Here is a 26,471-nt window from a genome sequence, read left to right on the forward strand (position 1 = left end):
ATGCATCATCAAACTTCAAAGCTTGGCTGTATACTGGAACCAGCTATACATGCTGCTGTCATGCACTCCCTACAATAAAGGCTGGGTGGAAGAGGACCAGAAAAAGGCCTGTGCTGTGTATGAACAGAGAATATTCCCAACATTTGTGGCAAGCTGGGTCTACAGGAATGGGAGGCCTAAGTGGGGCTCTCTTTGTTTCTATTGATACCTAGAGCAGAAATTTAATCCTGTCCCATTCCCAGCCCCAAGAACAAGAAGTCAAGACAGCACCTCAAACTCAGCTTTAGCCTTAAATTCCACACACACACACACACACACCAGAAAAGGTTAAGCAATTTTCTTTATTTTTTACAAATTAAGACTATGTAGATTTCATATATTTCTGAATCAAAAACACCTTTGTCTTCACAGTATGAGTTAGAGAATGCAGCCTGAGCTGAAAACCAAGGAACTAGAAAAGAAAGTGATAACTACAGTGATTACTGTATTAAAAACCTGTTAGGCATTTTCTTTAAAAGTCGTTTTTTGTATCTTGTCATTCTTGGCACTGTTTCTAAAGAAAAACTCCTTTAATCCCAAGCAAAAAAGCACAAGAGGTGGAGTTTGGCTTCAGGAGATGTAACTCAAGATTCTCAGGCCTAGCAGAGAATCAATTTATGGAGAGTTGCTAGTGGGAGGCTGATAGGAAGGAAATCCCTTCTGGTAAATTCTCAAGTGACAGGCTGGGGACAGCAGCTCAATCAGAGAGCAGCATCCTCTGCAGAAGCAACCCATTCTTCCGGGTGGCATGCCACTCCAGGAACCACACAGCCTGACAACACAACTGTCTCATGGGGTACGGTGATGTGGTACGCTGCGAACCAGCAGCCACTGGATCAAACTGTACACTGGTTGTGAACAGGGAAAGCAAAAAACGCTGTCCTACGAGCAATGAGTTTTCAATGGCTCCAGCCCTCCTTAGGCTGAAGCTCTGTGAACAGCCAGAGCCACAACCAGTCCCAAGGTTGCCTGCCCTTCTGTGCCAGCTGACTGTGGCAGCTCACGGGGAGGAGCCAGTGATCCCCATTAGTACAGCCCCCTACACTTGCAAACAGAAAGTTGCAGGAAATCAGAGGTTTGGTCGCCCGGCCCCTGCCTAAAGGCAGCTGCAGATTTCTAGAAATCGGGGACAGACCAAAACCTGAAAGTGCATCTGTAAAATGGACATTTATCAATTGCCCCAAATCTCTGGCCTGACACTACTTATTAGTGCTCAGGTGGGATAAGACAAAAATGCACCTAAGGACTGTTCTGAATGCTGCCTCCTGAGTCATCACAGCCGGTTCCCCTGGTCTGAACAAAGATGCAGTTAGTGGAGATTTTGCTCTCTCCTGCCTCAAGCGGGTCCTTATGTGGGTTTGTCTGGCAAGGTTAGTTACAATCACCCTAGAGGCTCAACCATGCCCCTTCCTTATCCTTCCTCTCCTGGGATCCTTAATCATAGTCACCTAATAGAGGCCACTCAGTAATTAAGATACTGATCAAAAAAAAAAAAGACTGGGACAGTTTGGGAATTTTCCGTATCTTGCCATACATAATCAGCCTTTCATATATGCCTGACAAGAATTTCCCTTTGTACTGAAATCCTCCCACCCCATGGATGGAAAGCAGGCAGATTCCCTGAGGATCAGATAAAGGATTGGGAAGGGAACACACACAAATCCACATTCCTTTTGTGATAGCAAGGCAGAAAGGTGTGTTTGCCAGACCAGCGGCAACTTGGGCAGCTCAGAGGAAGCTCAGCATCCACTAGAAGAGGCTTTTCATTTTCCTTGTAGGGGCTGACAGCTCAGATACAATGAGCCCAAGGAACAATGGGACCAGCAGTCCTTCCAGTGGAAAACACATTGCCTAGTCCCACAGAACTGTGCACAACCAAACAACGCTGAGGAAGGAAGGGCCAAGGCGTCTTTACCAAACAGTCCAGGTCCACTTGGTGAAGCACGGCCGGAGAGCGGACTCGGGAGTTTGCCTCTGCTGCAGACCCCGCTCCTTATCACGGTGGGCTGACTGCTTGAGCAGAGGAAGAGGCTAGGGATGGGGAAGAGGCTAGGGATGGGGCTGACAGAAAACGGGGAAGGGGAAAAACCCCAGGAATACGAAGCCAAACTCCAAACTATATTCTGCTAATCAGTTTTTTGGATCAAAAAATTCAAAACAGAGAAAACCACAAAGTACAAAAGCTTTTCTGATGCTTTTCATTATCACAGAACACGCCACCTGTAATGTGTGCAAAGAGGAAATGAGGGGCAGAGGGAGAGGAAGTCAAATTGGGGAAGGCTGGATGGCTGCTTCACTTCTTCTTCTTCTTATCCTAGAAACGGAGGAAAATGACCCAATTAACTTCTGGTGTTGACAGTTAAGCTAAAACTCTTGAGTGAGCCAACAGCTGACTGCCTTTGATTAGGTACTAGGAGGGGTCAGGACAGTAAGATGGAAGGAGAGAAGCTATTTTAGTGTAGGAGAAGCTAAAGCTTAACTGCCTTATGCTGGCGGTCCCCAAACTGCCAGACTTAACAAGAATAAAGGCTACGCACTTGCTCCCACTTCTACCTCACGTGAAGCTAGGTGCGCTGCCTGACCACTCCTGGCTACTAACAACCATGACAGCTCAGATCCCAACCACCAAAAGCTGCAGACTGGCAGTCTATCCTAAAAGAACTAAATGAGAGGCCAAGACCAACTTTCCATTAGGCCTGAGACGGAAACATAAATCCTGGGCATAAGCCAACATTCAAAATAATCCAGTCCAGCCAAACTCTTCACTGCACTGGAGTGGAAGCTCAGTGTATCATTACATGAAAGAAAGGTGAGTTGTTTGGACTGAAACTGGGAGACCTGCTTCGTGCTCAGCCCATTTGTGGCACAGACGAGACAGAGGACCACAGACCCCACCCGGTCACCAGCATCCACTGCCCCGTCACCTGTTCCATTTTAAGTTCTGTGAAGAAAGGCTTGTGCTTTCAGTTGTTTCATACTATTGGAGGGGACCATGTTTGCCCCTGAAAAGACCCTGATGCTAGGAAGGATTGGGGGCAGGAGAAGGGGATGACAGAGGATGAGATGGCATCACTGACTCGATGGACGTGGGTTTGGGTAGACTCTGGGAGTTGGTGATGGACAGGGAGGCCTGGTGTGCTGCGGTTCATGGGGTCACAAAGAGTCGGACACGACTGAGCGACTAAACTGAACTGAACCCTATACAGAATACCTCTCTTGAACAACAACAAAAAAAATTAGACCAGCAAATGGATAAAACTGGCCTATTTCTGAAATAAAGATTAAAAAAAGCTGGCTGTCAATATTATCCAAATCTTCTAGGATATGTCTTTTTGAGTCAAAGATATCTTTACAGCCTTTAAATTCTTCATATATAGTAATAGTTTCTTGCTGCCACTGAAGCTCTTTTCCTTCTGATACTAATCTTGGGGAGACATTTTCTAAAAAAATACAGAATTGTCTTTACTTGTTCCTTTTTATACAACAGCTAAAGACTTCTAATTTAACTCATATTCAGTGGCCTGCCTTACAAGTACCCTGTACCCACACACAGTGTGAGTAAGTTCTCAGGTTTGAAGAACACACAGATGCTGAGCTCAGGAGCCAGTCTTTCCTCTTTGGGTGGTGCTAACCTTCTCATTCATAGCCAGGATCATCATGAGCTTTCTGAAGAGAGTTACGAAATCTAAGAAGAGGTCAACGCAGTGCCTGAAAGAGAAGAACCAGGTTATAAACTGCACTTCCCACTTGTCTTTATCCTCAAGCCCACAAAGGTACAGGACATAAAAACCTCACCCCAACCCCAAGAGTCAACCTCACCAGCACCCTACCACCAACTAAGTAAAACTCTATTGTCTGAGACCCTCTTTAACTCCGTGAAGTCATGGAGCACAGAAAAAAGAAAATTTAGACTGTAGAGGCTTAAGTCTGAACCCTGAACTACCTAGTTGAGACTTCGAGAGGATTACATTAAAAAAAAAAAATTATATACACATCTTCTTCTCATTGTTAATGGTTTAAAGACTACAACAGTATAAAGAGTAAAATGTGGAAGATTCCTCTCCCTCTCGTCTGCCTAGAGGTAACCACTATTCAAAATAAGGATAATTAAATACCTATCAATAGTCCAACTTTTAAAAATCTGATGTCTTTCAGGAACTGAGAAAGACAATGCTTTTTGGTGCATAGTTCCAAAACCTTGGACATTCCATCCTGTGTACCCTGTAGGCTGGCCACACAAGTCAGCCAGTGCCACCTGGTCCACTCTTATTCCTACCAATGTGCAAAGAAAGGTGAGTCAGACAAAAGATCATTCCAGAGATTCAGAAAAGAGCCGCTGAAGAGTAGCCTCCTCCTCCATACTTTTAAAGACCATTTTCACACTCACCAGATATAATCTTTATCTCCATTTTCAGCCTTTTCAATAATGAGTTGAGTATCAAAAAGGACAAAGCCACACATGACCACCAGCCCCACATACAGGTTTGCCTGGCAAAAGAAGAATGAGACGTTACCATGTGGTAGACCTTGTAGAGAAAAACAGTTATACCTCTCTCTGGTCCTTGGTCACTTCAAAGTACATCAAACACTAACCCTACAGACATCAACATTCATGGAAATTGAAGCCCACAATGAAGACCATATTACCTTCCCAAGCACAATTCTGCACTTTTTTTTAGGTCACTGAAAGAGCTTCAATCATTTTAACAAGAAGCCAATGCCGGACTGGTTTTAGAAAAATGACTTCTGAGCAAACCATTGTCTTCACTGCAATCCCCAAGCCCTGGTCAGTCTGTACTTTGACCTGCAGCAGAAGGCTCCACTCTGGGAGGGTGAGTGGGGAGGCTTCAAGAGCACCGCCCCATGAAGATAGAGTTTTGGAGGATTCCTAGCCTATCCCGGTTTTAGGGGATTAAGCAAGAAAAAGAAACACAAGGTAAATGGGGACTGGAAAGTTATATGCAAATCTCACCTGGAAAAGCCAAACAGATCCAAAGAAAAGGTTCCCCAGGGAAGACAAGAGCATCAGGCTCATGGCTGACATCAAGATACCTGAAAGGGAAGACAAAAAGCCACCTTGAGAAAAGCTAACACAAAGTTCAGCAATCTCATTAAAGCCCCCCAAAAACAAAGGCTTTCATTCTCAACCCAACAGTTGCAAGTTGGAGGGACGGAAAGGGTCCCAGGGAGAATTTTGGCTAAAGCAGAGACCCTCTTCCTATTTTCCAGCCCATACATACCTCCTAGAAAGAGGTAGCTACGGCGCCTGGCATAGAGTGCACTCAGGGTGAAGCAGGTGAAGATCATTGCTGTGCCCATGAAGGCAGTGGGAAGGATGCTGTTCAAGGAAAAGACCGTTATATCAAGGGCTACAGGTATATAACCTTTGTTTAGAAGCTATCTTCATTAACGTAGAAGACCTAAGACACTACTAACATAGTTACCTGGGGTTGATGGCAATGCACAAGTCCAGAGCAGGGCCCAGGCCAACTCCTAGAAAACAAAAAGCCCCAGAACACAGCATGAACACCAATTCTTGAAGGATTAATCAATAGCATGGGCACGCCTACAGTCCTAGAAAACAAAACATGCGGACTAAGAAAATTCAGTCTCTCTCCCTTCCATCTTCAACTGTTTTCCAGAGAACATATACTTGACTGAGTTATTTATGGACAGAGCTGCAAAACCAAGTCCTTGGCTGAAAATCGTGGATGACCCAGGAGGAATAGAGATTAGGAAAAACGAAGCAGGCATATCAAACATTGTCAAGCTAAACTGTAAGGCTTCAAAACTCTGAAGAGCAGTGATGTGAGACTGTAATGTGGGCCAGATCGGGAATCAGAATAGAAGAAAAGGATAAAGAGTGGTGAAAAGTGGCCAACAACCTGTAGTTGCAGACTGACTCCCTGTGTAGCAGAAAAGGCCAGACTGGTTCTGAAGGTGGACACTTGCCAACAGGAGGGAAACCTGTCCCAGCTCCAATACTTCCTCCACTCTGGCCATTCCCTCTCCTTCTGCTCATCCCACCTCTTTAACACCTTCAAAAACCAGCTTTTCCTGATCTAAAAATCTAATCTCTAAATCCCTTCCTTTCTACAATTTCTTCAACAGATGCTCCTATGAAAGTTGCCAGCATTGAGTCCTTAATTAATTAAGTCAGATTCTTGGGCCACTGTTTAGTTCCATGTTTACTGTTAACAAGCTATGCTACCTAAGCTCTTAAACTTCATTCATTCAAGCACACAAATGCTTATTTTTGGATACAAAAGTAGAAGTCACAGTCACGAGTCACAAACAGCTTACCCTCTGGATGGGGGAGCAAGATGCACTTACATGAAATAAGAAAGTAATACAAAGCGCACTCAAATACAAGATAGGATAATATAGTGTGCCAGGGGTGCATCAGAATACATATATATCTTGAGCCTTGGTCTGAAGAGATACTAAAATACAGTGTCCCTCCCTCAAAATCAGAGCCATCCCAAACATACCTGTAAGAAAGGCAAATCCAGCCAGAAGTCCCAGTCTTTTTTGCTCAGTTTCATGGCTGTGAGGTGTTGCCATCAGCCAAATCATCAACCCCAAAGAGCCCAAGGCAGAGAGCAGGCCAGCCTGTCAGATCCAGAGTCAATAATTAAATACTTGAAAGTATCAAATTTATCTTGCAGGAGACTTTACTGGGTTAAAATATTCACCTGAACTTCCTAATATTTGATCCTAACCTGGAGGCAGTGGAAAAGGCAGTGAAGGCAGAGAAGAAAAACCAAAAGCCTTGTGGGACAGGGTTAGGACCATGATGGATGCTGGAGGCAGTCCATCAACTATAACTACCCAAGTCAAATTATGAGTCTTGTCCAAGAAATAGAAAAGATGAATCAAAATGACAAGTGCTTAAAGAACATTCCAATCTGCAGAATAAGTAGGAATGACCTCTTTTTGATCCCTTTAAAACATACACACACAAATATACATAGAGAGAGAGGGAGAGAGAGAGAAGAACTGAATGACTGTGTACCCCCCAAAACTCATGTTTAAATCCCAATCCCCAATGTAATGGTATTTGGAGATGGAGTCTTCAGAAAGTGATTAGGTTGTAAGGGTGGAGCTTTCATGAAGGGAGATTAATGATCTTATAGATGTATGCAGACACCGAAGTTCCTTCCTTCTTTTAAAGGCAGAGTCAATCCTCTGTAGTTATGTTCTACACAGTCACTGTGAGCAATAAATCAGTGATACCCAACAAATGCTCCTGGAGGAAATAAAGGTTTAAGTTCTTTCAAGCGTCTTGTCAACTGGTCTAAATAAAATACAAAACCTTACTGAATGTGTGTTTTCTGGTTAAAGACACTTGGGTATGTAGTATTGACTCTTTAACACAGAACTTGTGCTCAGCAGCACTGTAATTCATGCTTGAACAAAGCTTATCTAACACACGTATTTTCTCTAGAAGGCACATCACAGTATTGCATTGAGCAATACCAGACATTTGAGTGTTATGCCTGGGGCCATTTTAAACATCAAAATCACCAACAAAAATGATAAAAATCCAAAAAATGTGGCACTAAATAGACTATGAAAAGGACACTTGTTGACAGTATGAGAGCTTGAAAGAAGGCAGTGTTGCTTTGTTCAACCTCAGCTAGAACATGGTGCAGTGGACAACTTGAATTTTTTGCCACTCTGTGTATGGCTGCAAAAGTCCACAAAAGCACCACAAAGACTGATTTTAGAGTTAAAAATGAATCTTGGCAAGTAGGTGAATTCACAAATATGGAATCCACAAATAATGAGGATGACTGTGTCTCACTTAAAAAAGCAAACACCACCAGAAACCAAAAGGGCCACTGTTGCCTAAAAGGTACAATGTTTTGGTCTAAACTTGAAGGATCAAAGCCCTATCTTTGAATGCCCAAAATAATTTTTCACACAGCTTCTGCCAGAAGATGCCTGAGCATAGGGGTGTCTGAACATGCCACTCCCCAGCTGTGGCAAATGCCAACACAAGTACATCTCCATATTTACACTAAAAAGAACAACTCCAAAAGGGACCAGTCTTGGTTAGTGAGCCTCAAACTTTCCAGTTATTCCTTAACTGTTCCTTTTATTGCTGCTAGCCAAACTCAAACTCTCCCTCAACAAAGGAAAATGAGTTGTATCATAGAATAAAATGGACCAAGTCCTTAAAGGTCTCAACCCTGTCTCTCCTGAAAATTAAACATACAATCAGTGTTTTGTATCCAAGTACTCCAGAGTCATTCAGGCAAAAAGAGGAAGAATGGAAGAACAGATAAAAAAGTTACTGTGCAAAGTCACCCCAGCATGCACGTCAAGTCTCTACTCAGTGGGTGGGGGCCTTGTACGTCAGCAGCTCAGCATTCAGTGTCAGGGTCAAGACATCCTGTTTTCAGTATCTAGAAAGGGCATAACTGCCAGAAAAAGTAAATGGCTCTGCATGTCCCGATTTATGACTGGTTTTGGCCGGGCTTCCCTGATAGCTCAGTTAGTAAGACTCCTGTTCGATTCCTGGGTTGGGAAGATCCACTGGAGAAGGGATAGGCTACCCACTCCAGTATTCTTGGGCTTCCCTTGTGGCTCAGCTGGTAAAGAATCCACCTGCAATACGGGAGACCTGGGCTCGATCCCTGGGTTGGGAAGATTCCCTGCAGAAGAGAAAGGCTACCCACTCCAGTATTCTGGTCTGGAGAATTCCATGGACTGTATGGTCCATGGGGGTCACAAAGCATCAGACATAACTGAGCGTCTTTCACTTGGCTGGGTGCAGATCCCAAACTACTGAAAAGGACTAAGGAAAGACACAGGCTTGTACCACCCTGCTGAGCTAGATTCTTCCTAATGCAATTTATGCCACAGCAACTAGAGGAGAAAACTGCTCTTACCTGAATGAAATGGGTGACCACATGGACGTAGGCCCCCGCAGCTGCCACAAACATACAGAGGGCAAAACTGGCATAAACCTTCTTCAGGTGCTGCTGTGTCGAGGGGGTTCTAGGAAAGAAGGTTAATAATGGCCATCACTCCAGCACCAGTCTATTCTCTAAGCTAAGGGTAATTTTCCTTCTTCTCAGGGAATATATGCAAGTTTTAATACAATAAAGAAAGAACAGAAAATCTTAAATTCTGAGGAAGGCCTCAAAGCCCAGAATTAACAATCAGTACCCAAACTGTAATAACTAACTGGCTTTTCAGTGCCCACACAGCAGCCCTTAAGAGTTTGGATGCTTTTATCAGATCCTCTGGACTCTAGCAAAGTTAGTATGTTAGTTCACACATGCAAAAGTTAATACACCAGGAAAAGGAAAAGAAAAAAGATATAAAAGGAAATGTAAAAGGAAGCACAGTCAAGGTCAAAGCACTTACATGTGGGAAAATTTAAAGAGGGCATCAAAGTTGATCTTCCGATCAAATATATTCATGATGCCAGTGTCTGTGGGACACAGCCTCAGCTCTGTGGAATCAAAGATATAAGCAAAGTTATCTGAAAGATACAGGGACACACAAAATAACAAACAACTTTAATTTTTTTTTTAATTTATTTACTTTTTACTGAAGGATAATTGCTTTACAGAATTTTGTTGTTTTCTGTCAAACCTTAACATGAATCAGCCATAGGTATTTGTTATGAAAAACAGCAACATACGAGTTTGGAAAAATGAAAGTTATCTGAAAATCCCACTGCCCTAATACCACCATTTTCATTTTTACATACTTCCTTCTAGAATACATTCACAATCATATGCAACCAATTTAAAGGGGACAAACTCATCTTCTGCCCAAACTGTTTCATTACCAGCAACCGATTTCCATTTTTTCAGCAGGTATCTTGCCCCTTTAAAAGACATTTTCTTTCTTTGAGAAATAAAGAAGGAAACCTTTTTTAAGTTACAATCCCCAAACTGACTTCCTGAGGAATGCTGGGCCATCCTTAAGAGTTCACACGCACTGCTACCATTTGTTTCCTGAGGTTCTCTCTCACAAATGAAAACAACTACAATGGCTGGCTTGCTTCCTCTGATTTCCTCTTTCCTTTCTCACCAGCATCCCTACTCACCTCAACAGCACTGTCAGTTTTGTTCTTAAGGATGGATACAGTGTGAAGCTGCAGAACCTACTAAAGCCATTACCCTCACCTCTAAGTCACAGGACTCTGGCCCTCTTGATCGAGATGGTGCAATGATTACAGGCTATTGCACAGCCAACCACAGCCTTCCATAACCATGATGAATACACCCTCTAGAGAACACATTTACAGGATGGCAGAATCCAGCATCTGGAAAGTGTCTTTGTTTAAAGCTTCCATTAAGTGCCCTAATGACATCCCTAGACAGAACTTGCAACAGCACTGAGGCAACCTTCAGAGCCAAGTTTCTCGTACTCACAACAAAGCTCGAGTGCCTCTTGCTTCCAATTTCAAGAGTTAAAGGTGGGGATGGGGAGGGGAGTTAAATCCTCAAATACCCTGGAGGTTGTTAGTCAGAAAGGGGCAACATTCTGTAACCAGACCTCACTGAGTGGAAATTGTAGGAGGGGAGAATGGCAGTTTGCTCTCTGGCATTTCCCAGGGGGTACCGACTATCCCTCTTAAAACTGATGATAGAAAAACCAAAGTCATCAAGGTTGTTAAGGTAGGGAAGGAGGTGTCAAATAAGAATTTCTCCATGATTTAGTGTCTTGTGGTTTAAAATCATTAAAAAATTAATTAAATAAAACTAGTTTTCCACCGTTGCTATCAACTCTAAATTTTTTTTCATCTATCAACTCTAAAATTTAAGTGAAATATGTAATTATCAAATTTTCTAGATGCAAAGGTAAACAGCAATTGTAGTGGCAACTTTATGGGGAAAATGCAATAAAGTAAACATTTAATAAATATGACAATGTGTATATGACAACTTCAGAACTGTTAAAATCGGAGGGGGAAAAAGTTAGGACTTAGAATCAAGGAAATATATGACAGTTTCCTCTTGGTCTGTTCCAAATAGACAGACACTAACATACAGACAAGTAATGAGTTAAAACTGTTCTTACAAGTTTTGCCAGATAGACTAAACTTACCAGTTTTCAATCTTAGCCTTAACTACTTGTGCTCAGAAGCTGTAGAGAAAAGATACCTACGTTCAGAGGTTCCTGTGCAATGAACAAGATTAAATTGCATTCATAACTCAAAAATAGCAGCTCCCATACCAAAAGTATTTTCAGTCCCAGGAACAGTCAGTTCTCAGCCCAGCTTGAAGTACTCAAAATCATTAACCAAGTAACTCAGTTAACATTCCAGAGGGCCCCCACAGTTAAGTCAAAATCTTTGTTTAAAGATTTGTTTTTAAAAAAGTACAAAGAATTCCCTGGAAGTCTGGTGGGACTCCGTGCTTTCACTGCCAAGGAGCCAGGTTCAGGCCCTGGTCAGGAAACTAGGATCCTGCAGGCTGAATGGCTCGATCAAAATAAGTAAATAAATAAAATGCAAAAACACATTAAAATGATAATTTTTATGTTATGTGCATTTTATCAAAATAAAGGAGAAAAGTATACTACAAGTATCTAAAAAGGTACTCAATAAAGGATTTCCCCTAACATCCACTGAAACCCATTACAGAATGGATACCAGGATTGGTTTGTCTCACTCTGGACCCCAACTCATACACAGTTCTACACTCCAATCTGAAACAGGAAGGTGGACAGTGCCTCTGAGACTCATGGGAAATTTGCCTGCACTGCATTTGTAAATAAGAAGTAAATGTTCAAGTGTTAATCATAACTAAATTTAATTTAGAGACTCATTTTATGCTTTCATCCTTAGAAAGGCAGAATACCAAAACTTGTCAAAATTGGTCACGCATACATTGCTAAAGCTTTATTGGAAGTGTCACTATCTGTGGTTTCCCAGGCCAGCCTCTGCCAGAGGCACCCAAAAACTTTGCATAGTTCTACCAAGAAAGAAAAACTTAAGTGAACACATTGTTTTGAGTTGGTATTCATGAGGTCTGCTTTGGTTTGAGGAAGGAAGGGCAGCAGGGGCAGGCAGAGGGAGACAGGGGTCAGATAGTCTTATCAATGAACACCTGTGTCTTCTCACATACTGTTAAATCTCCTGTTTTATTCTAAGAATCTTCCTTAACCTGTCCTGAAACATAATATTATCAACAGCCAAGCCTTAAATTAAAAAAAAAAATTCTCCTCAATCTTATTCTAACACCTATTAAGTACAATGCAAATGAAACAGTGACCAAAAGCTATGCAAAACAGGCATGCATTTAGCACTCATTTAAAAAAAAAAAAATCCTTGCCTTTGAAAAAGAAAAGCTCGCTGACTTTTGGAGCCAGCACAGAAGCTGTCTCAGTGTATACAATTTAACATTAAACCAACAAGTCAAAGAAACATTGGTCACACATTTATTTAAACATCCAGTGTGTGAATTATATGGTTCTTCATTCCTGTTGTAGTAATTCAACCATCCTGAATCCTGTTCCCACACATCCAAAAGGACCTGATTGATACTTAAGAAAAATCTCATGTGGTTAAAAAAAAGGGGGGGGGTAGAGCGGTGGTAATTTTGTTAGCAGTCCTTCCTACTGAATAGCTTGTAGACTCTGTACAACCATGTCCCTGGAACAGTGGTTAACATGGCCAGCTACCTCTGAACCCTGGCTACTTCCTTAGCCGTAAGATGCAGCAAGTTTCTGGCACTTAACCTCACTGTGCTTCAGTTTCCTCTTTTGTAAAATAGTAACACTTAATATTCGCTACTTCATAGGAATGAGAACTAACTGAGAGAATACAAATCAAGCGCTCAGAGTAGTGCTTCATATGTAAGGCCAGCTCAATATGTTAACCATTGTTGTTACTAGTGTAACTCATTACTTTCATATCCTCAGTGCATGATTTCCCTTTTTTTTAAAAAAATTTTGTTTAGAATCATTTAACAGATGTTCCAAACACACCCTTCACAGGGCTACAGGTGGTGGCTTTCCCTTTTTAAAGTCTAGTTTTAGAAGACATTTACCTTAGACCTAATTTATATACACTCTGTATTTTACTTAAAAAAAATATTATCCAATCATTAATGCACAGCTAGCTATATCCTGAAGGCTTAACAGTTACACAATGAGAGAGTAAAATTAAATGGGAGGAGGGGAGAGTCTAGGAAAATTATAAACTGGAATTGAAAGGAACTTGGTTAAGCTTAGTACCGATTAAAAGGTTTAAATGGCATGTCTCTCTGCTGGTACATTTACACTGTCTCTCCTGTCCCCCAGGACCACAAAGGTGTTTTGAGACAGCCTAATAACCACTAAGTGATCATCTGATGTGGAAGAGAATTTGATGAAGTAAATGGTTATTTATTAGCTTGATGTTTTCCTCGCCACCCCTAGGAAGCAGGTCAGTTTGGTTTTAGGAAATCCAAGAAATTCTGTCTTGGCTAGGGCTGAGCTTTGATTGTCCTAGATTTGGATTCCAGATGTCCCAGCCCATCCCTTAACTTGGAGCAAAATTCCTGGATCAGGTAACACTGCATCTCTAGGAGGCTGCCTCAGAATCTAACAAGTAACTGGAGATGGAGTGCCTATTGCCTTCAATAAATTATTTTTTTGCATCAAGCTGACACTACTAAATCTCCCTCACTATAAGCACAATTGTTTGACAGACATTGAATCGTAAGAAGGTCTCAATGTCCTAAATACATAATCATCCTCCAGTATAAACCAGCTATCCCTCCCCAATAAAACCATCTTTAGCCCAAGTGAGAGCAGGCATAGATTAGGACAAACAGCACACTCACTCAACCCTCATTTCTAAAGCTCTTTTTCCTCCCAACTGTTTTGGATTCCAGTTAATTGTGCAGGAACTTTTCTCACACATTTTGCTGTAATCACTTTAAGAGCCTGCATCTGATTCATCTCGATATCCCCCACACTTAAATCTCCAGAGTAAATCTAGATGTACTATCTAATGAAGCGTTGCAACCACACATCAACATTTCCCAGCTGGCTCAGAGAGGAACTTACCTTAAAGGGTCCTTCAAGTAGCCCTAAAAGCCAGTCTACAGTTTTTCTCTCCTTGGTTTGAATACTGTTTTTGAAAACAAAAATGTGTATGTGTAATATAAAAGCTACTCCATGCCATTTGGTTAGTAACTAGAGAGGAGAGCAAGGTGGAGTGAAAGACATTTCTACCAGATTCTACACCAAATCAAAGTAGCAAAGGAAAATTCAGCAAGATAACGCATCAAGAGAATATTCAGTGTTTTCCCAGAGGAGACTAATACCCTTGGGTAGTTTATGAAATAAAGTGAAACTCTTCAGGCCAGCAATGGTACCTCCTGTAACAATACCACTGACTGCATTTATATAAAACTTCACAACTTTCAAAGTGTTTTATTATGTATATTATCCCCTTTGATCATCATACACATGAAGAAAGGACAAGAATGATTAGTACCACTCTAAAGATTAAAAAGACAGTTCAAAAAAGTAACATAATAGCATCATGAGTACTGCATTTGAAGTTACGAGCCCTGCCATATTCCACCACATAACTTTGGGGAAATCACTTTACCTAAGGTCATCTAGGCTTCCTCATCTGTGACAGAACGATGATTAACACCCTCCCTACCAAGCTCATTGAATGCCAGTAAGAAAATCTCTTGTGAAATTACTGTAAAGTGTTAAACACTACAGTGGACATTAAACAGCCATTAGTGCTGACAAACATCAGAATGTTAAACAGTAGAGCCAGGACAGGTTAGGGTAAACTCTAGTGCTCTTTATACTATTACAACTTACAGCAGAAAAGCAAGTTTTCCTTAAAGCAGTTTCAGCTGCCGGTCAAGAGAAATTGTAAAACAACTATGACAACAAACATATCCTGATTCCTCTTATACTTTTCTGTATTTTTCAGCATTTCTACAGTAAGTATGAACCATATACACATGTCAGGAAAAAACCTGGAAATGGCTGACCAAATATCTGGATTAATTTTACCTTTCCTATTCTTTAGGAGGGTGAGACTTCAGTGGATCAACAGGGAGGAAGGGAGAGAAGGAAAGAGTACTAAGCCAGGTTTCCACAACAAAATAATGGAACAAAATAATGGAAAAGGGAAACACTGAATTCAAGTTACAGACTGCACTTCTCAAGGATTCAACCATTCTGACTCCACTGGAGGAAAATGGCAGAAAATCGAAATGTCAACATACTCTTAAAGCAAGGACAAAAAAAACATTAGATGAGGAAAAAGAAAACACCGAAGAGAATAAGTCAAATAATTACAGAAAGGTGTTTGCAGAAGCCATAAGAAATGTGGTTATGAAACTTTTATCTTTCCTGAACTTAATTCTTAAACTACACATTCAACCAACAGATAAACTTGAAATAAATAAGTAACCAGAAAAGCCCATTTGCCGTTAACCTTTAACCTTGAAATTTCTGTCTATGTTTCAGGCACAGTCAGCTCTTCTGCATGATTACACATTCACAATTGGACTATTGCTGGAACAGAGTCTCAAGTTCAGAAAGGTTTTTGTTGTTGTTTGGTCAATGAAAGGCTGATGAGGCAGGCAACGCAACCTGGACAGGCACCGGGCTGCAATTCCTCACTTAATAAATACACAAATATACCACAGCTCCGGCAAGTAGGTCCAAGGGGGGAAAGAAAAAAAAAAAACTGCCCGATGACGCCTTTCCTGAGAGAACTTTAAGACGCCCACAAGGCCCAGGATCAGCAAAGCCAAAGCCACCTCACCTGTCCAAAGGTAACCAATCAGATCAGAGCAGGGCTGCCCAGTGGGGCTGGCAAACCAGGCCTAGCCCTGGTCTCTCCTCACCTCCCGCCTCTGCTGTTGGGTTCCAAGTAACTACGGTGCCTCGCGTGTCACAGAAGAGTGTGACATCACCCGCCCCGCCGTGACAGGGCAGCCTGTCGAACGAGGTATTCCCGAGTCCAAGCCCCCGCCCCTCACCCACAAGCGGCCTAGCCAGAGGCCTCCCAGCAGGGCAGCGATCGGTCGAGCGGGGTTGGGATGACCACAAACCCGTAAAGTTTCGCTTTCATTCTCCTCAGAAGAAAGGGGTGGGGGGGGGTCGGGGAAACGCGCCCCGAATTCAAGGGATCGAGCTAGGCCTAAGCAGTTTACACTTGGGCGGAGGAGAAGGAGGGACGCGGCCTGGGCGGGGCAGGAAGGACTAGAAGGGGGCCTTCGATAACGTTTACGCGCAGAATCCCCGCCTAGACGCCGCGCAAAACCCCAGCAACCTCGCCCCTCGCTTCTCCCCTGCCACGGTACAGTTGCGCATGCGCGAATGTAGTTCCCTCTCTTCCCTCTCCGCCTAGCTTTCCGGAGTCCAGCGGCCGAGCAAGGCCCAGTTCTCCCAGGATGCAGTCCGTCCTAAAATGGTGACTACTTCCACTCTTTCTCAGGCAATAATTGCTAACCTTCTTCCATTTCTCACTCCCAGCCTGCGCACTCCTAGCTTCAGACATACCTTCTAACCCGCCTCTCAGAAGCCCACACAGCTCTTCTAACACCGGATGTGCTTCTGACTCTCCCAGGGTCCGCTCCAGACTTTTTACCTTGCGTCCCCGCCCCTCGATGGAAGCCCCGCCTCCTCATTCGGCCTAAGGCCAGTTCTCATTGGTCGTTGGTTGCACTTCTGCCCTTCCATTGGTTGTACGTGCATAAACAACGACTGCTTATTTCAGAGCTATTTGCTTAACTCCCTTGTCGATCAGGACTCTAGCCGCCAACCAGAGTCGTAACAAAAGACCTCCGCCTTCTTCCTGCATAGTAAGGAAGGGTCGCGGTCCAAAGCCGCCTCTAGTGGACAAAGGGAAGAGGGGCAGGCCCCACCCAAAACACAAGGCAACTAATGCAGCCTGCAAAACGCATGAGGCAGCGCTGCAAAAGTGTCAGGATTCTGGTTTTAGGCTTGTCATGTAATGTTAAAGGGGAAAACAGATTCAGAGAACACACAGAAAATCGCCGTCACAAGGGCCAATTTACCGTGAATCTAGTGAAGCTTAAACTTCAGAACACCTATGGAGGCTCAGTGAATTCTCCAGGAACTCGAGGAAGAATTAACAGCCCCAGTCCTGCATCGGACGCACGAGCCCACCCTGAAAGTCCCTCTCTGAGCCTTAGTGGTGGATCTGGGGTCGTGGGCGGGGCCAGCGGGCTGCCAGGACCACCTCCCTGTCCACCTTGCTTCGGGGAGGTGGATATTATTAGTCCGATGGGTAGGAGGGGAACGAGGGTGGCTGTCTGGCCGAGCTGCCCTGACAGCCCTGAAGAAACTAAGCCATGGGAGATCAAAGGGCTCGAGCTCTCCGAGGACTCCTAAGCAATACTTGCACAAGAACTTATAGTAAGGAGTTATGAAACTGATTTTTAAAAGTTTCTACACTATCAGTTTTTTCAAAACTATTTTTTTGCTGATTTATTTTTCTAATATCTCTATAAAAATAATACAACATGGTCATACAAAGAGGCAACGAGTATGCAGCCAAAAAAGTAGAAAAAGAAGAAAAACTTAGAGTGGTTTGCAGGCAAGTTAATAATAATAATGTAAATTTTTTTTTGGATTGTGTGATGTTTGTGGTTTTGTCATTATTTTAAAATCTGCAATGATTTATTAATATTTTCTTATTCTAAATAAATATTGACTTTATTACATAATTTTGTATTCTTTATCTGAAGTACAGCCCTACAATTGTAGATGTTTTGGGCTGTACAAAACATAGATCCACCCCTGACCCTCATTTTATAAATAAGGAAACAAGCCCCTGGACAGAAAAGGTTCTAGCAAAACAAGGGAAGAAATTTAGATTAAGCATTTCATCAGTGAATATCAAATCAGAATGAAAGATTTAGGAAACTGCTTTCTAGAAAGATAGGTTATTTTTTTCTTTTTTTGGCAGCATCTCTCTGATTCAGGGTGGAACCCAGGCCCTGGGCAGTGAAAGCATGGAATCCTAACTGCTGGACTGACAGGGAATTCCCTAGAAGGGTAGAATGGTTATCTTTTTTCATAAAGAATACAAATGGGCAGGGTATGATTCTTGGAACACAAACTCAGATATGCAATAACATTTTATTTTTTGTAGTGCAACCTAATGTTTACTCTGAACCTTATTCCATCAGAGTGGAAAAAATATATATTATCAGTCTTCCTTGAGATTTCTGTCTGTATCCCACCCTAATTTCTGTCACATTTCTGGGGCTAAAGTGCTTGGGAACAGGGTCTATCTGGTTCCTGGTCTTCGATTTACACAGATTGCTGCAGAAGTTTTTACATTTTACTGATGTCCTTTCAGGTATAGCAGTAGCTATTTCCTTGCCATACTTAAGGCACAAGAAACCTTTTGTCAAGCTAATACTGAATTATCCACCTAGAACGAGAGGTTGCTAAGAATTTGGCCTGGATAGTGTTTACTAACAGGTTACTCATTCACTGAAGACATAGATTATTCACTCCATTTCTGGCTCAGGGTCTTTCAAGAGGTTGCAATCAGATGTCAACAAAGGATGCAGTCATCCAAAGGCCTGACTGAAGCTAGAGGAATTACTTCCAAGGTATGGCTGACAATTTGGTTCTGGCTGTTGGTAGGAGGCCTTAGAAGCTCTCCGAATGGGTTCCTTCTTAGGGCTGTTTGAATGTCCTTACAGCTTGAGGCCTGGCTTTTTCCAGAAAGAGCAATCCCAGAAGCAGAGACAACTACATGGAAGTCCTTTTTACAACTTATCCTCACAGTTGCATAGCAATCACTTCCTTATAATAATACCCTTATTCCCAGAGCCCTGTCCCAAGTCTTGTGCCTCCGAAGGCCTCATGCTTTGGAGGGCCTTCCTAGAAATTTTCTAAGTCTTCCTCATGTGCCTGGGACCAATCTGGGCCAGTTATGCCATCAAGGTTCAGCCCAGATCGGGTCCTGCTGAGCTCTGGTTCAAATTTCTCCACTTCATGGGATTCTCCAATTCCAGGATGCCCAAGGAACACTGGAACTCATGACGATAGCATTATCCCAAGGCCCTGTGATCAAGTCTCAATTCCAAGAGAGCAGCCTGATCACTCTTGCTGGCCAGGATAGTATTTCTTTTGTGGAATCCATGAGATTGGATCTCCAGGATCATGCTGACATGCCTACCTTGGGGTCAGACAGAAGATGAACTGAGGCCTCTGGGCTGCCAAGAGTCTTCTTCTAAGCCTTGGGCTCGAATTGTGTGTATGGGTCCCTGTATGGATCCTTTCCTGTCCGTGTTCTGGCTGTGGAGCTGTGTGTGGTCCATAGCACCAGAGGAAACAGAGTGACAGCAGGCATCTCTTCTCCTGCACATCACCACACACAAGCCACCCCCATCCACCCCCCACTGACACCCAGGGCATTCACTCCATCTCCTTCAAAGACTGTGGAATGTATGTCAAGCAGTCCTCTGGGAGTAGCCCCACCTTTCTCCTCCAAGATCACTTCTGAGTGCTTTTAAAATTGTTGGTCCACAGTGTCAAAAGGCCCTTCCCAACTAATGTCCTTTTTTGTTTCTGAATGCTGTGATAATGCAGTGTTCCCACCCACATCAGTCTTAAGTCGTGCCAAATGAGTGCACAAATGATATCATGCCTCTTGTTCTATCCTTGATATGTGGAAGGTAGGGATGTGGTTAACATTGAAAGAGATCGCAGTCTGAGAATGCTGAGATTATGGTTTAAAGTGTGTAAGAGAAGACATGCTTAGAGGAGATGTTTATCCATTCATCCATTGACATTTGGGTTGTTTCCACTTTGGGGCTATTAGGAATAATGCTGCTGTGTACAGTCATGTACAAGTTTTTGTGTGAAGCTATGTTTTGATTTCTCTTGGACCTGTTCCTAGGAGCGGAATTGCTGAATCTGGAGCTGTAATTGGGGTAGTTTTTCTAAAATAGCCTTGAATGCTTGACACTTATCAACAAAATAAGTCTATTCCCTCTCCCTTGGATCTGAACAAGCTCATGACTACTTCCCATAATAGACTATGGAAGAAGTATTGCTGTGTGACTGTTAGTGCTAGGTCATAAGATACCATGCAGCTTCTGCCTGTTTCTCTTGGAGCACTGTTTTTGGAATACTCTCTTGAGACTCTCTTAGAACCCAACTACTAGCATGTGAGTCTAAGCTACTTGAAGAGGCCTTGTATAGGTTCTCCCATCAACAGTCACATTGGAACCAACTTTTGAGTCATCCTAGTCCAGATGTTACACATGTGAACCATGAAGTCTTTGGATGATCCCAGCCTCCAGATGATTCTAGCAATTCATCTTCCCAGCTGATACCCTGCTGTGCCCCATCATCCAAATTCCTGTCTCATAGATTCCATAGGCTTAATAAAGTAGTTGTTGGTTTTCATCATGGGGTGGCATGGACAAATGTGTTCTTTCTACAAATCAGTAAGAAAAAGACCAAAACCAACATAAAAATGGGCAAAGGATATAAACAGGCAGTTCACCCAAGAGAAAAACCAAATGGTCAATAGACAAAGGAAAGTATGTTCAGTCTCACTAGTATTTAGAAAAATGCAAATTGAAACAATGATAGACCATTTTACACAGATTGGCAAAATCAAAAAGTCTGATAACTCCAGCGTTTGTAAAGAAGTGGAAAAACAGAAAATCATATGTTCCTGGTGTAATGGAAAACTGTCATAAACATTTTGGGGAACAATTTAACAAGATCTAGCAAAGCTGGATGCTGGGAAGGATTGGGGGCAGGAGGAGAAGGTGACAACAGAGGATGAGATGGCTGGATGGCATCACTGACTCAATGGACATGGGTTTGGGTAGACTCTGGGAGTTGGTGATAGACAGGGAGGCCTGGCGCGCTGCAATTCATGGGGTCGCAAAGAGTCGGACACGACTGAGCGACTGAACTGAACTGAGCAAAGCTTAAATGAACATACCTCATAACTTCTGTGTGTGTTAATCACTCAGTCGTGTCCGACTCTTTGTGACCCCATGGACTGTAGCCCACCAGGTTTCTCTGTCCATGGGATTCTCCAGGCAAGAATACTGGAGTGGGTTTTTTTACCTGGAGAAGCATAACTTCTAGGGATATATTAACATTTTAATGCGTATGTATAAAGATACAAAACTAAGGCTCTTCATTGCAACAAAATGTTAGAAACATGGTATATTTATACCATACATTCTCAAAAGGGGCAATATCACCCTGAAAATGGTGAAAATTGGTTCCTAGGGGGCCAAAACTTAGGTGTGGTTTGTGGTTTGTGAACTCCCCAAAGCTCAGTTCTATCCAATGAAAATCTTATTCCTTAGTACTTTTTTTCTCTTGTTGGAAGAAATTAAATTAAAATTAAATGTTATTCATTTAATAACTGGTAGTTAACAAAATTTTATCTTCAGGGAAAATAACAAAAGAAAGGTTGAGAAACAGATTTACACAATGAAAAACCAGTGCAGCTGCTACAACAAATGTAGTAAATTTATATGTATCAACATGGACACATCTTGAACACAATATGAATGAAAACAAATTATATAATGTTACACCCAAAATGGTACAACTGACTTAAATATAAAGTAACATTCAGAACAGTAATGTATACATTGTTTAAATATTGGGTTGGCCAAAAAGTTCTTTGGGGTTTTTTCTGTAACATTTTACAGGTTTTAGAAAGTTGTTTTAAAAAACTTGGGCTGTATAAACATTGGGCTTTCCTGGTGTCTCAGATGGTAAAAAAATCTGCCTGCAATGCAGGAGACTCGGGTTTGGAATCATAATAGGGGTCTCAGAGGATGCTTCGTGAGTGAGATTAGGGAAAGAAAGTTTTGATGTATTTATAATATCCTATCTTTATGAGAAATTCTCTGAAGAAAAAGTTATGAAATCTTAACATTCATTAATTATAACCAATGGGAACATGGGCATTTATTATTATTGTCTGTGCTTTTTTTTCTCCCAAAATTTTCAAATTGAAAGAAAGTAAAAAGTTAAATATTTAAAAAATTCTTATTTGTTTCAGGTGTGTGTGAAGTACATTTAACTGGGTCTGTGTCAGTGAAATCCAGTTTAATGAGAGAATATGAATGGATGGAGCAGATAGAGTTTGCTTATGAAACAAATACTTTTTTTAAAAAACCCTGCCTGCTTCACCCCATTCATATCATTCTCCTGGCCCTGAAGATGTAGATATACCTGGTCCAGAAACCCTCTGCTCTCAGACCCCTACAGACCTCCCCTCCATCCTGTCTCTAATCCGGAGGAGGGAAATTCTTCTTGGTTTGGTGAAATGAAGGTCCTTCTTTTTTATCTGTCCAAGACACTATGCCCACGCCCTTGAGTACTTTGCCAATAAGCGAAATGCTTAGCAGGCATTATTTGTTCACCGACCCTGCTCTACTTGCCATATCTTCCATGAAGACAATAAGCATAAAGTCCACCAACTGCTTGATGGGGGGAAATTGGAGGAAAACAAAGGGAAAAATCTTAAAATGTGATTTGAAGCACTAGGCCATAGCTGCTGTTGAAATACCTACTATCTGATAGGCACTGGACTCTAGATCCTTTAAAAACATTGTGAAATTTAAGTTGACAGGATTCCTAAATTAGACTTTGTCTTCTTTTCCTGTTGCTTCTTTATTTGTCCATCTCACCATTTACCCTTTGGTTCCCATTCTACCCACCAATGCCAAGTTCAGTTACATAAAATGCACCTCCCAGGAGGGCCTGGAACTTGGCTTTTAGAAAGCATAGACATATTCTTTGGAAATGACTCAAGGAGACTGTTTCCAAATAGCACAGAGACCCAGGGAAATGGTGATCACCCAGTCTACCTGAAGATCCTCCTAATGTATATGTCCAACCTAAAGCTAAGGGAACAAAAGACCAGCCATCTATTTACCTGGGTCTGGGGGGTTTTCCAGAATGCGAGACTTTTAGTACTAAAAGCAGGACAGGCAAATTGGGATGACTGTCAGCCCCAAACCTGGGACAGAGTGGAAGTTGTAGGATGGAGGGCTAGACAGGGAACATGGTGGGAGAGAGAAAGCTAAGTGACCTCCTCCCACAGCATGAATTTGAAGGAAAATTCTGTTGGGTTTCCAGTTATTTCAAGGAGTGTAGATGTAACTAATGACCAAGAAGCAAAAGACCCCAGAAAGATTTCTTAAGCTTCATAACTTCCTCATATTTGTAGTGTTATTTTTTGTCTTTTTATTAGTGAGCAGAAGCAAAACACTTGTGATTATAGCTAAGTTTTTTCTGTTTCTGTTTTTTTTGTTTTTGTTTTTGGCCATGCAGCATGGCTTGAGGGATCTTAGTTCCCTGACCAGGTACTGAACCCAGGCCTAAAGCAGTGAAAGCACCAAGTCCTAACTACCGGACTGCTAGAGAATTCAGATAATTTCTTTTTCCTTTGCTTTCTATAATACTAGTTAATATGTATTGTGCACTGTTTCTTACATGTTAGTCAATGGATAAGATGTTTTGTATGTATAAACTAATTTAATCCTTATAATCACTTTGCGAGGCAGGAACGAATACTACATTTAAGATGAGGAAATTAAGACTCAGTTTGCCCAAGGTCACAGAGCTTCAATCTGAGCTCTGGGTATCTCATTCTAAAGCCCTTATTCTTAATCATTAAGCTATACTGCATCTCGTAAAATTGGCACGTGTTGTTAATGCAATTTTGTAAAGTTCTGTGTGTTTGTGTGTTTTAATAAAATCTTTGAAAGAAAAGAGCAGTTGTACTTGACTTTAAGAGCTTGGGGAGCTTAAAAAATGGTGCGGAAGGGACTTCCCTGGTGGTCCAGTGGCTAAGACTCTGAGCTCCCAAGGCAGGGGGCCCAGGTTTCATTCCTGGTCAGAGAACTGGACACTGCATGCTGCAACTAAATAATAATAGAAAAAATTCCACGTGCTACAACTAAGACCTGGTGCAGTCAATAAGTAAATTTTTTTTTAAGAAGAAAAGTGGTAGGGAGGAGGTGGGAAGACAGCAACAGAGTCTACATTCCAGAAGCTAGGGAGGAGGTGAGAAGCATGGTAAGGAAGGAGAGGGGGATGAGAGGGATAACTTGGAATGACTGGGGGGGTACTACTCTCAACTTAATCATAGGGAGGTTGAGTGGTTTCCCAACAATAGCGATAAACATGGCTTCCCTGAATCTTACACTTTTCCTTGTCTACTCTTATAACTCCAATCCCTCCTCCAAACTTGCTGACCTTGTTCTGCCCAGTGGTTATGAGAACAAGCGAACAGGATTGAAACACATCAAAACCCGCACCATCACCTATAAATGTGTATTTAATATTCTGCTTAAGATTCAGGAGGAGCCTTTTCACTTCCCAGATCTCATTTGCATTTCCATTGACATCTGAAGGACAGAAGTGAAGAAACTTGAGCTTTCTTTTTCAAATCACAGTATTGTAGGCTATTATTACTGAAGACCAGGAGAAGAAAACAACTAAAATATACAGTTTACAGTATTTTTTACTATCAACTCAGCCCATTGTAACTTTTCAGAGTGCAGTGATTAACAGTAGCAAGAGTATTAGAAGAATGCTTTACTCTTTTCAAAATAATTTTCCATCTGTAATTTCACTTTCTCTGTATAACAACTCCAGTGGAGAAGGTAATATAGATATTCTCAGTCCCATTTTATAGATAAGGAAACTGAAACTCAAATAGATTAAGTTAGTTTCTGTAAAGAGCTATGAGAGATGCTTCAGTCTTAGAAGTAATTAGCTCTCTCCATTTCTGTGGAGTTTCGGTCTGAGTTTCAGATCAATTACTTTAGTATTTCCCGGCACTCTAAAATCTACACTCAGGACTTCCCTAGTGGTCCAGTGGTTAAGAATCCACCTGCCAATTCAGGGGACACTGGTTTGATCCCTGGTTCAGGAAGATCCCACATGCCACAGAGCAATGAAGCTCATGCTCTGTCACTACTGAAGTCCACTTGCCTAGAGCCTGTGCTCCACACTAAGAGAAGCCACTGCAAAGAGAAGCCCCCGCACCGCAACTAGAAAGTAGCCCCCACTTACCACAACTAGAGAAAGCCCACTTGTAGCAACGAAGATCCAGCACAGCCAATAAATAAATAAAGTCTGCACTCTTCTATCCCATCACCACTTCCAAGCCCTGGACACTTGGCAACCTCTTCATCTGCTTCATCTTCATCCTGCCTCTGTCATGGGTGCAGGTAGTGAAACACAGCAAAGGGCTCATGTGCCCAGGGCACACAGAAAGCCAACCCTGACAGCAGGAGTTTGCAGCAAAGTAGGGATTTAGGCTTCCTTGATAGCTCAGTTGGTAAAGAATCCACCTGTAATGCGAGAGACCACAGTTCGATTCCTGGGTTGAAAAGATCCGCTGGAGAAGGGAAAGGCTACCCACTCCAGTATTCTGGCCTGGACGATTCCATGGACTGTATAGACCATGGGGTCACAAAGAGTTGGACACAACTTTCTCTTTCACTTTCAAGGATTTATTACAGTGTGCCAAGCAAGGGCGTGGGAGACAATCCTCAGATCCACTCCCACTAGGTCTTGAGTTAGGGGATTTTTAAAAGGGAAGAGCCAAGAGGCTGGGATTAATCATCATCCTGTGACAACTTTGTGACATTTCTTCATCGTAGTTTTGGAAGCCAGGATATCTCTGGTTTATGATTCTCTGGCCAGGTGGTTCATCGCTTGGAGGTCTGTTAGTTCATCTTGCCCTGGAGGAACAACCAGTTTATTTGGTGGTAGTGTTACCTACAACAATTTTAGCCATTTGACTCTGATTGATTAGCATTTAGTTAGCACAGGACTGAAGTCAGAGGAGACAAGAAAGGGAATAAGTTTTGGACAGAAAGGTTAATCACAAACTCTGCAGGGGTACTAAGTTTTAGAGGGACTTGGTTTCAGTAGAAAACCACTGCATTGTATAACCATTGTTTATTGCACTGGCTCCTTGAATGACTATTCACAACTGATGACAAAAATCTTTCTTGCCTTAAGGCTTCAATATACCTTTTTATTTGCCTTCCTTTAATGGTTTTAAATCAGATACACAAGTTCTTTGAGATTTCTCCCTTCAGGTGTATGTGCATGTGCTCAGACTTTTTGCAACCTCATAGACTATAGCCTGCCAGGCTCCTCTGTCCATGGAATTTTCTAGGCAAAAATACTGGAGTGGGATGCCATTTCCTACTCCAGGGGATCTTCCTGACCCAGGGATCGAACTCACGTCTCTTCTGTCTCCTGCATTGGCAGAGGGATTCTTTACCACTGCCTCACATGAGAATTCCTCTCCCTTCAAGAAGAAGAACTTAATTCCCCTCCCTTCAAGCATGAGCTGGATGTTAAGTTGCTTCTAATAAATAGAATGCAGATCTTCCTCAACTTACAATGGGACTTTGTCCCAATAAGCCCATCAAAAATTA

General features: G+C 42.2%; 1 protein-coding gene across 5 annotated transcripts; it reads right to left on the minus strand.

The window, feature by feature from the left end:
- Window positions 1-322: 322 nt before the first annotated feature.
- On the minus strand, window positions 323-16,592 carry TMBIM6 (transmembrane BAX inhibitor motif containing 6). Of its 5 annotated transcripts, none has more exons than XM_081596738.1 (11): window positions 16,086-16,347; window positions 14,062-14,125; window positions 9,418-9,505; window positions 8,937-9,045; window positions 6,531-6,651; window positions 5,484-5,532; window positions 5,280-5,377; window positions 5,012-5,091; window positions 4,427-4,527; window positions 3,672-3,747; window positions 323-2,353 (listed from the first exon to the last, which is right to left on the minus strand). In XM_081596738.1, the coding sequence occupies exons 3-11, from the start codon at window positions 9,471-9,473 to the stop codon at window positions 2,333-2,335; spliced, it is 711 nt and encodes a 236-aa protein (XP_081452864.1). In that variant the 5' UTR covers window positions 9,474-9,505; window positions 14,062-14,125; window positions 16,086-16,347; the 3' UTR covers window positions 323-2,332. The 5 variants fall into 5 exon arrangements, with proteins under 5 accessions (XP_081452864.1, XP_081452865.1, XP_081452863.1 ...); XM_081596739.1 differs by having other exon boundaries at window positions 16,014-16,347; XM_081596737.1 differs by lacking the exon at window positions 16,086-16,347 and adding an exon at window positions 15,797-15,906.
- Between the last annotated feature and the right edge of the window lie 9,879 nt (window positions 16,593-26,471).

Source organism: Giraffa tippelskirchi, chromosome 4, assembly GCF_054371585.1.
Source record: "Giraffa tippelskirchi isolate mGirTip1 chromosome 4, T2T-mGirTip1v1.2.pri, whole genome shotgun sequence".
Classification (NCBI taxonomy): domain Eukaryota; kingdom Metazoa; phylum Chordata; class Mammalia; order Artiodactyla; family Giraffidae; genus Giraffa; species Giraffa tippelskirchi.

Bases quoted from the DNA above. Each gene is read 5' to 3' on its own strand.
- TMBIM6 (XM_081596735.1), bottom strand. From the start codon at position 9,473: ATGAATATATTTGATCGGAAGATCAACTTTGATGCCCTCTTTAAATTT. The intron at 5,533-6,530 runs GTATGTTTGGGA...TTTGTTTTCTAG, and splicing joins TGGATTTGCCTTTCTTACAG to GAGTTGGCCTGGGCCCTGCT. The intron at 4,528-5,011 runs GTGAGATTTGCA...TTCTTTTGCCAG, and splicing joins GATCTGTTTGGCTTTTCCAG to GCAAACCTGTATGTGGGGCT.